Source organism: Monopterus albus, unplaced genomic scaffold, assembly GCF_001952655.1.
Source record: "Monopterus albus unplaced genomic scaffold, M_albus_1.0 scaffold93.1, whole genome shotgun sequence".
In the NCBI taxonomy this organism is placed as follows: domain Eukaryota; kingdom Metazoa; phylum Chordata; class Actinopteri; order Synbranchiformes; family Synbranchidae; genus Monopterus; species Monopterus albus.
Window position 1 is genome coordinate 1,755,931 of NW_018127973.1, and position 10,183 is coordinate 1,766,113.

The 10,183-nt window shown below is 42.0% G+C and overlaps 1 protein-coding gene across 13 annotated transcripts in view; it reads left to right on the plus strand.

Annotated features, from left to right (window-relative positions):
• The window catches only part of LOC109964876 (metastasis suppressor protein 1-like), a 59,951-nt gene extending 50,552 nt beyond the window's left edge, over positions 1 to 9,399 (plus strand). For 8 of the 13 annotated variants that reach the window (XM_020608457.1, XM_020608451.1, XM_020608452.1 and 5 more), the window contains 7 exons: positions 2,440 to 2,704; positions 3,977 to 4,090; positions 4,474 to 4,710; positions 4,951 to 5,193; positions 5,880 to 6,039; positions 6,136 to 6,417; positions 6,715 to 9,399. In XM_020608457.1, coding sequence (XP_020464113.1) covers positions 2,440 to 2,704; positions 3,977 to 4,090; positions 4,474 to 4,710; positions 4,951 to 5,193; positions 5,880 to 6,039; positions 6,136 to 6,417; positions 6,715 to 7,226 — 1,813 coding nt within the window. In that variant the 3' untranslated portion in view covers positions 7,227 to 9,399. The remainder of the gene's footprint in view (positions 1 to 2,439; positions 2,705 to 3,976; positions 4,091 to 4,473; positions 4,711 to 4,950; positions 5,194 to 5,879; positions 6,040 to 6,135; positions 6,418 to 6,714) is intronic. The other 5 variants (XM_020608458.1, XM_020608456.1, XM_020608461.1 and 2 more) reach the window with 5 other exon arrangements.
• Positions 9,400 to 10,183: the final 784 nt, after the last annotated feature.

A 10,183-nucleotide genomic window follows, 5' to 3' on the forward strand; every position in this document is an offset into this window, starting at 1 on the left:
AGGGTCGAGCTGAGGTGTGAGGAGCTGCGGCTGCAGGGAGACAACTGACCTGGAGAAGTAAGTCAGGGGTGCTGGCAGGGTGGGGGCTGAGGACTGTGTAGAGTCAAATCTATTAAAAAACAGATTCTGTTTATTTGCCCAAGCCTTGTCCCCTGTGACCTGTTGACCATCTCCACTTTTACCATGACCCGAGATGTGTTTCAGGCCTCTCCACACTTCACGCACGTTATTCTCCATGCTCTGCTCCAGCTTCTTCCTGTAGCTAGCCTTGCACCTCCGGATCATGTACTTTAGTTCCTGCTGCACCCTGCTCAGCTCCTCCTTGTCCCCTGAGAGGAAAGCCCTCTTCTTCTCATTTAGCAGTACTTTTAACTCGGGGCTCACTCAACGGCTGTTGTTGTTAGGAAAACACCGTACTCTCCTGGATGGTACGGTATTTTCTACACAGAAGTTTATGTAATCCGAAACACAGTGTGTGAAGCCGTCTATGTCCTCTTCATGAGGACTGCAGAGGATATCCCAGTCTGTGGTGTGAAAACAGTCCCTCAGCTGCTCAATTGCATCCTCTGTCCATGCCTTTATTACCCTGACCTGGGGTGACACTTTTTTCACCACTGGAGTATACACAGGGAGTAGGTGAACAAGGTTGTGGTCAGAGCGACCTGGGGGGGAGGGGGCCGGAGGTGTATGCATTTCTGGCATTTGCATACAGTAGGTCCAGAATTTTATTGTCCCTTGTGATGCAATTCACATACTGGGATGCTTAAAGTTTTCATAAATCATTGCAAGAAGGCCTTTTTAAAAATACTTCAGCTGTTTTGCAATTTACAACATTTATCCATTTAGTGACTTGGCTAAAACACTTTTCTGTTTATACATGTTAGTGAAGCACCAGCAGCCTAAACTAAGTAGGCTATAGCTTTGCCTTATCCTTGTGCATTCTATTGTTTGTTCATTATGCGGTACATGTTGTTGTATGTGTCTTTCATAGAATTGATTTTCCAAGTACCATTTTTATATCTGCTTTAATGTTCCAATTGTTGTCACATAGTAACTACAGCCAGTGTTTATGCTGTTTTTTGCTTGTCACTGTTTTTCTGTTATTCTCAAAAAGCCGTCTCATAGGCATGAAGTCCAGTTCAGTTCAATTTATTTGTGTAATGCCAGTTCATAAAAATCATCTCAGGGCACTTTATATAATCAGGTCTAGATCTTACACTATTACAAGGAAAACCCAACAAACCCCCCTTGAGCAGCACTTGGCGACAGTGGGCAGGAAAAACCCCCTTTAATGGAAGAAACCTCCGACAGACCCTGGGCAGCCTTCTGCCTCATCCGGTTGGGGTGAGTGGATAGAGGAGAGAGAGGAGAAGAAAAGCATCAGGACACAACAAAAATACAACAAACAGATGAGATACCATCTGCTCATCAGAAACATACAGCTCCGGAGCCACAGATAGCTGCAGGAAGGTACAGGGACGGAAAATACACCCAAACAAACCAAATCAAACCTGTCCTAGAATGCATGTCAGTAATTTCATTAAATTCTGATCATTTCAGAGGCACCACCTCATGGGCACAAATGAAGGCCATTAAAAGACTGTTGGTATTGTTAAAAATGCTAAGTGACAGCAGGACAAGTCCCCTGTTTGCAGTTACTAAGGTGACTGTCTTATCCACAGTGGTTGTTGTGGTGCCATGAAATACCAGAAGACAACATAACATGCCAAGTACCTTTCTACCCCCCTTCACTGGCCTACTAGGATTATAATATTAAACAAAACTATACAGCATTCACAATAGACATATACACAGTAGACATGTGTATACAGCCTACACACATATATTATATGTATAGTATATCTGTTCCTGATTTTGACAGTGATGTGCAGATAAAAGAAGGCAGTTGTAGAGACCTGGTTTGTGTGTGATTTAAAGGACATATCCTGGTCAAAAATGACTCCAAGGTTCCCTACAGCAGTACTGGAGGCCAGGGCTGTGCTATCTAGAGCAACTATATGGTCAGATAGGACATTTCTGAGGTTTTTAGGCCCAAGTACAATAACTTTGGTTTTGTCAGAATTGAGATGTAGAAAATTACAGGTTATCCAGGCCTTTATATTTTTGAGACATGCTTGATATTGTGCCTGTAATTGTCATAATGATTTTTTTGGTTTGTTTTGACTGGATTGGCTCAGTCACTGCTTGCTGCATCTTGGTGTGCTGTGTTAATTGTTTCCCACCCTGTTTCCTCCACATTTTCCCCCAATCCTCTACCTTCATACCTTCCCTGTTATTCCTTTTATCCTGTCTTCACTCAACCTTCTTTCTTCAATTCATATCTGTGGGTGCACTTTATTCTCTTTACCCCTCCTGTCACTGCCAAACTTCTCCTTCCTCTGGTCCTTCCCTCATCCCTGACTCCCTCCCTTTTCGCAGTAGTCTGAACAGCGTTAACAGTAGTGACTCCAGGGGATCCAGTGGCTCTCACTCTCATTCTCCTTCCTCCTCTTCTTCCTCCTCTTCCTCACACCACCTCTTCCACCACCATCACCCCTGCCATCGGTACCGTAGCTCCACACTGCCCCAGCAGGCCCCAGCCCGGCTCTCTAGCATCTCCTCCCATGACTCGGGCTTCATCTCTTCATCACAAGACCAGTACACCTTGTCCAAATCATCCTCGCCTATGCCAGCTGAAACAAAGGTAAGAAAAAAATGTCTGTCCCACATTTAACCTTAGTTTTAGATCCTAGTATACACAGTACATATGGTTGAGACAAAACTGTAAAACCACAAATCCCAGATTTACAAGTCATTGTAGTCACAGACAGAGAGAAAAACTCCAAATCAGCAATCCACACAAGTCTTTTCTCACATCCCACTAACCACTATGAGAGGCAGTTAGTTGGCAGTAGTAAGTATGTGATCATAGTGAAGTAATTTCACCACTATTATTATAGTTTAAATGCCCAGGAAATTAGTCTGCCTCCATTCTAGCCCAGGGCAAAACAGGTCTGCTCCATCTTGCTATTATAGAGTAGACCGCTGCGACAGACTGCGGTTTGGTTGCAGAGGCTTGAGCAAGCTGCATGTTGTATTTTCATTAAATGTGTCAAAGTAAAACAACATATTACAGTGTCAAGAGTATGCTTTAAGGACATTATGGACATATATCTATCAGCAAGTCTCATTCTGTCACATTGATCTCACCGTCCGACACAGGGTTTCAGACAGTCCCCCTGGAATATCTCACTGGTAATTATCTGTGTGGGGTTTGTGGTTAGAGATCAACCATGAAAGAGGCTGCACTACTTGATGTTAGCACACCAGCGACCAGAGTTCCCCATCCAGGACACAATAGTTTTAGTTGGACAAGTTTTTATGATGCAGTGAATTTGGTTTGGCAAGTCTGTATCTGACCCAGTTACAGTACTGTCCTGGGGATCAGCCATTTCATTGCCTCATTCTTGGAGTAATAACAGTTGGTTATGTTTGAAAGAGAACAGTCTCATGGCTTGATGTGGATCTTTTTCATTTCCATCCACTGACAGTACCCGCTTCTGTGCAGGGTGTAGCCGACCCAGCTGCTTCTGGAGGGCAGCTTGCTAAAAGATGATTTCTCTATATGCATGGATTAAATATATTATTGGTTTTAATAAAATAACCAGAATTTAAATTCCTAATAGATCCCTAACTTTCTTTGACTTAGCTTTTGCAAGGCTCCAGCACCTCTAACTCTGCTCATGTCCATGCAGTCGGTGCTGGTGTGACTTCCAGTGTACCTTCTCTACAGCCTCTAAAGGCACTTTGCTCTGCTTCACACTAACTGCTGAAAACTGTGGAAAAGTTGCCTCTTCTCTCTAACAAACTGCTTCTCTGTGCTTCCAATCTGCACATCTGTTTCTCTATCTGCTGTGCACCCCCACCCACCCACTCCACTCCCTCTGGTTTCGTGCTTCTGCTCTTGCTGCTCCAGCCTTGTCCCAGTTCCAGCTCCTCTGAGGGGTCAGACAATGGCCAGCTTCACAGTGCCAACAGCTCCCCCACTTCTCTAGCTGCTGCTACTGCACCTCAGCACACTACTGACAAGGTGAAACTCACTCATCCATCATGAACCTTAACCCTCTTTCATATAAATGCCTATGTTTTAACAGCATTACATGCCCCACAGTTTCTTCATACGAAACCTCAAACCTGGCTGTACTTTGCATCGAATTTTTTTTTACCACAGAAACTCCCCAGCATCAGTTTGTTCAGTTCTTATTCAGTTCAGAATTTGTGGCCATTTCCTTTGATCTGTGTTGATGTGTTCAGTATTGATTCCTTATTATTTTTTGTGTTCCTTTGAATTATTTCTCCTAAGTGATGTGGTTTGGTTTTTAATTTTCAGTAATGTATCTCATTCTGTGTGTGTTTTTCTGTTTGATCTGTTTCTGTTATCATCCCTCCTCCCGCTGATGTACACACATCCAGTTGTTGAATGGCTTTGACCACTACAGTCCAGGCAATTCCCCCTATCTGCACAGCAATGGGGGGAGTTTAGGCTCGCTGTCAGGCACTGCCCTCCCTTTCTTACCTGTTTCCTCCTCATCTTCCACCTCCTCCTCCTACCCCACTCGCTCATGGTCACGGCCCAACTCAGCCTTGCTGCCTCACTACTTCACAATGGGTTCCCCCATGGTGCATTCATCACGAGTTCCCAGCTGGAAGGTTTGTGCATCGCCTCAGTCTTGATAATCGACTGATTCTCATCCTCCTGTCGTTTGTTTGACATCCACACCTGGTTTAATTTTTAGTTTTTTTATGTGGTAATGTTTTTTAATATATCATTTTTTTCTTTTATACCTTGGTAAAATCCGCAAGCTTTCAAACTGAGTTGAAATGAAGAGTGAAAGAATTTCAGGCAAATCTGAATTTCGCCAAAATAAACTGACATTTCTGTCTTCATAGGACTGGGCCAAGCCAGGACCTTATGACCAACCCATGGTCAATACACTAAGGAAGAAGAAAGACAAGGAGACCCCAGCTGTAGTAGACAGCAATGATAGTATGAACCGTGATAGCAGCCCTCTCTCAGGCCCAGCCTCACGCACAGCCTCAGCACCAGCTCTGGCTTCACTACACCAGACCCAGCACCAAACGCCACCAGCATCAGTGGAGGACAGGAACAGGACTGTGGCTGCAGCTCTCAAGGTCAGTGTTTGTCTCTGTCTCCTATAGTTTGGCTTGGTTTACAACATCAGCTCTTATAAAAAAGGCAAGCACACTATTTTAGCAAGTAGAATCTCGGTAATTTATTTAATTGTAATATAATTAACACGCACTGCCTTTATTTAGCCACTTAATTACAGTACTTTATGCTCTATTATGTCTTCTTTGTCTAGCTTCAATAAATCAGTCTTAATAAAAGCCACTGGAAGTTTATTGTTGGCCAGAAAATGTTGAGTCACTTTCACTGACTGTATTTATTCTTAATCCTGTTAGATATTTGATTCAAAGTAGCTCTGTAAGGATTCAGGTGCTCTGTCCTCTTAACATTGTGCTTGAAGACTCCTGTTCTTTGCATTAGCTTTTCCCACAATAATTCCACAGTGATACAGTTGCATCTTTTTTCTGCCTGCTCTTGATGAAGAGCATGAACATAGCTGAACATGTAATGCTATGTGTGATGCTGACATTTCAGGCAACCTCACATTCAACTTTTAGCTGCTCATTGTTTTTGCAGCCGTGGCATTTAAACCACACAAATGAGCCTCCCACCATTTAATGACTATAATGAGTCTTACCTAATGATTTTAATGACTAATAATTTGTACCTGGCTGTATTCAGACAGACTTTCAGGCTTAGTTCCTTTTTTTTCACTGGGTGATTGTTACAGGCTGGTGATATTGAGACCCATGAGGAACTGGCTCTGGTCTTATCCAGAGGTCTGGAGCTAGGCACACAGAGGTCCAGTAGAGACTCCATCCAGTGCTCCAGTGGCTACAGCACACAGACCAACACACCCTGCTGCTCTGAAGACACTATACCATCACAGGGTAACACACTCCTTCTAAATTTAAAGTACAGTGTTAATTTATCCAAGTATCATAATATACAGTATCTTGCTGACCTTTCTCTTTCTGCCCCTCCAGTATCAGACTATGACTATTTCTCAATGGCTGGAGACCAGGAGCCCGAGCAGCAGCCGCCTGACTTTGACAAGTCCTCCACCATCCCCAGAAACAGTGACATCAGTCAGTCCTACAGACGCATGTTCCAGACCAAACGTCCAGCCTCGACAGCTGGCCTGCCTAGCACACAGGCTCCTCTTCCTGGACAGGGTGCGTACCCAGGGGTGCCTTATCCCTCCACACCGATCCACACAGGAGCGTATTCAACTACCGCTAGTGGGGCTTATCCTGCTACACCTACAGGTAGAGACTGCACCAATTGTGTCATAAATGTAGATGTACACTTGAAATGTTTTCATGTTTACATTTTTGATACTGTGTAGGTTTATGTTAATATCTCACTTTTAAAACATGAATTTCAGGTAAATGTGATATCTGGAGATCACTTCTCATTTGTTTTTCCCCTTCTTTCTCATTATGTCCTTCATTATCTTGTTAATAAACAACAAAGGTTACTGTGTAATATACTGAAATATACTTTTTTAAGTAAAATTCATATTTTTATTGGCTCATTTTATCATTTATGTTCTATGATTGCAGGATTTTATTCTGGGTCGAGCTCCCATAATGCCTCTGGCTCCTATTCTACACACCCTGGCCCAGTTATTGTCACCCCTGGGGTTGCCACAATCCGCCGCACTCCCTCTTCAAAACCTTCTGCCCGACGTTCAGGCTCAGTTGGGGGCACAGGGCCCATCCCTATTCGTACACCTGTCATTCCAGTAAAAATCCCTACAGTGCCTGACATGTCAGGAGCAATTAATGGGAGCAGGGGTGCAGAGGAGTTGCGGGGAGGAGGAGGAGAAAACCCAGATTTCTCAACATTTTCAGGAGGGGAGGATGCTGGCCCACTGCCTGTGGTGTCCTGGAGCGGTAAGGCTACAACCAATCCTCCCAGCATCCTCCTGCCCAACCAGCTGGCCCAGCAGCACCTTCACAGTGAGATCACGCAGGAAGGAGGGCGAGAAGTCAACATGCTGGTGGCCATTCGCAAGGGGGTCAAACTCAAGAGAACTCTCACCAACGATCGTTCTGCACCGCATATTCTATAATATCATCGCAGTGTGCAGGCAGGGTCAGGAGAAACGTGATCTCATGTCATGGAAATGAAGCTCCTCCTTCACTGTCTTTGTAAATGAGTTCAAAGGCTCTAGAAGTGTGGTGTACAGAATCACAAGGCTTATGTTAGTATGAGAAATCAGTTGACACCTGTTTCTCATTCTGTACATTTTCACATGAGAATCCCACAATCAGTGAATATATAGATACAGTATGCTATTGTTCAAGTGCACATTTTCAGATTTTGGCTTCTGATGCCACAGAAATTATATAAAGCTAGTTTTGGTTTTGACCTTAAGTGGATCAGTGTCAGTTGAGCAGTTGCACAACGCTGTATAAAGGGAACACCCACCGGTCCTCAAAAAATTCTGGCCAAAGCACTAACATGTTTTTGCAATCCGAGCCCAGGGCGGTGTGATGACAATGTAAAATGTTTATTTGTTAATAATAGAAGGACAGAGCCACCTTAAACCAGAGTATGTATGTTTTATTTAAGAAGACTGTAACATTGTACTTTACACACATCTATCCAGTATTATTCCTCTGTTGATGTTTCCAAGTTCTGAGTTAAAGCCTACTCATGGTAATGTCATAGTGTTGCTATGAACTGTCTGCTTGCTGATATGTCTTCTTGGAAATGCATGTATAGCATGCATCCTTTTGATTAATTCAGTTTTTACACATCACCTCCAGATTGTTTTTTGTTTTTTTTTGTTACCCTAAAAAACAAGGAAATCACATTAAAATTGTTGTATACTTTAAGAAATAAGTCAGTATAGGTACATTTAAAATAGTTTCATTTTATTTTATCTGGACAGTAAGATGTTTTGATGATATGAGGCTTTTCCTCAGACTGCAGCATTGCAACACTATAGGCTAAAACCAGTTGTCGCTGAGTTATATATAATTATGTTTCATTTACATTTCAGTTCACGCACTGTGAGACAATGGCTACTAAAAGATGTATGAAAGTGTAAATATTATTCAGCTGTACAAGTTAGTCCAGAAACTCGCACATTTTTAATTTATTTTCTCAGTCCTTAAATTTCCTTCTCTTTCTCAACCTCTATTTTTATATCTATATGAAATATCAGAATAATAGAGCCGTTTCCTAAATCCATACATGTGCTATTAGACATGTTGTTCATGACTGTCCTGCTACTATTCATATGGGCCCCTTGTTTCACACATACATGTATAAACTATGTTTTAATAATTACATAAATACTGGCTGGTTTGAACAGCAGTTTTATTTTGCTGACCTCCAGATACCAACAGAAGCAGAAATGATTAGATTTAACCTGTTTGTGTTTTGTGTTGTAGAGAGGCTTCCATCAGTCTTACTAGTGCACATTGTTGGATGATTCAGAGCTAAATCCACTCATTTTCCCTTCAGTAAAGAAAATGTATAATGTCTTTAGTTTGTGAATGAGAATTCCTGAATCTTTATAGCGTTGTAAATTATGAATACTTTCTGGTTGTGCACATGTTTGGGAGTGACTGAGGTGAAAGTAGACAGACCACTACTATGCTAGGAAGTTTGTTGGAAGTACATTTTTAAATGTTTCTTAAATTGATGGTATTGATTGATTAGTTGATCTGGTAGGCATCTTTTCTGTTAGATTTGAACAAGTGGTTTGTTGCCCACACTGTCAGCCCTTTCTGGCCTCATCAGACCCAGTTTCCCCGGAGACATATCGGCATTAAATCCAGTTTGTTTATGAGTTAAACACAAAGTTTGAGCAGGTGGATGCCCCACAAACCACCTGTATACAATATACTCCCATATTCTCTAACTTCACAAGAGCAAAGATCATATAACTGCATAGATGTTTTGGGGAATCCTGATTTTTTGTCAATCTTAATATTTTTTTTTCTTCTTTTTTTGGCTGTCCATCTGTCTAAAACTTGTATTATCTACCTGTGATTTCCATATTTAAATTACTAGCATAAATATGTATCAGTTGCCAAATGTCAGAGGTGTTTATAGTTTGACAGTACAGTTACAGTTGGTTTCTAGTTTAGTTTTCAGCTTATTTCTCCCCTCTAGGAGAGTTGACCTCTCTGTTCCTGTAAAGTTCAACAGGCTATGATGCAGTTTGTGTCAGGAAGTAAAAGTTTGTTATTTTTGTGTAATGACAGCTTTAGCAATTTAATAAAAATAGAAATGTTCCTTTGGCTCACTTCTTGAATGTGTGTGACCTCTGTGTATATCAAAAGTACCAAATATTAGTCTAGATAATCTCCCTAATGCAGAGCAGAGTTTGATTCTTTTTTTTTCTTTCAGGACTTAAAACATCTTTAAGTCATCGACTTCATCTCGCATTCCAGTAACTAGCTGACCAAACAGTCCCACCTCACTGTCCATTTATCAGCTAATCTGAAGCTTTCTGTCGTATCACAGAGCCCTCATCAACAGGGTCTGTTAACTTGGTTGTTATTGTTATAGATGCTCAAAACGTTCCGCCATTCCTGGCATCCATGGACTTTTTAGCTATCTGCCCACTGGCAAAAAGTTGAGCAAAACAGCTCATTCTTGACCTTAGAAAAGCAGTTTTTTCCCCACAGCGACATGTTCATTTTCACTTACATTTACCCAGTCTGAAAAAAAGGCCATGATGTGGGCTACTGGGTGGGAAATACTGACATACACAGGTTTAAATGCAACTGAACAGTGGGATAACCTCAGCACAGAATACAGTTAACATATAAACAGGTGATGTGCTTGCTTTTGGCCACCAGGGGGCACTCTCGTGTGAGCTTTGTTGAGAGACCAAACTAGAATTTTAGCTTCTCCTTGGATAATGTATCACTCCTCTCATTGTTAGAGCCTGAAAACTCCTCTGACCAATGAGACTTCAGCCACTCTTAACAAATAAAGGCCTTAAAGTAATCAGAAACTATGTAGGCTGAATAAAGTTGTTGTATCCGGTACTTTTTACCATACGGA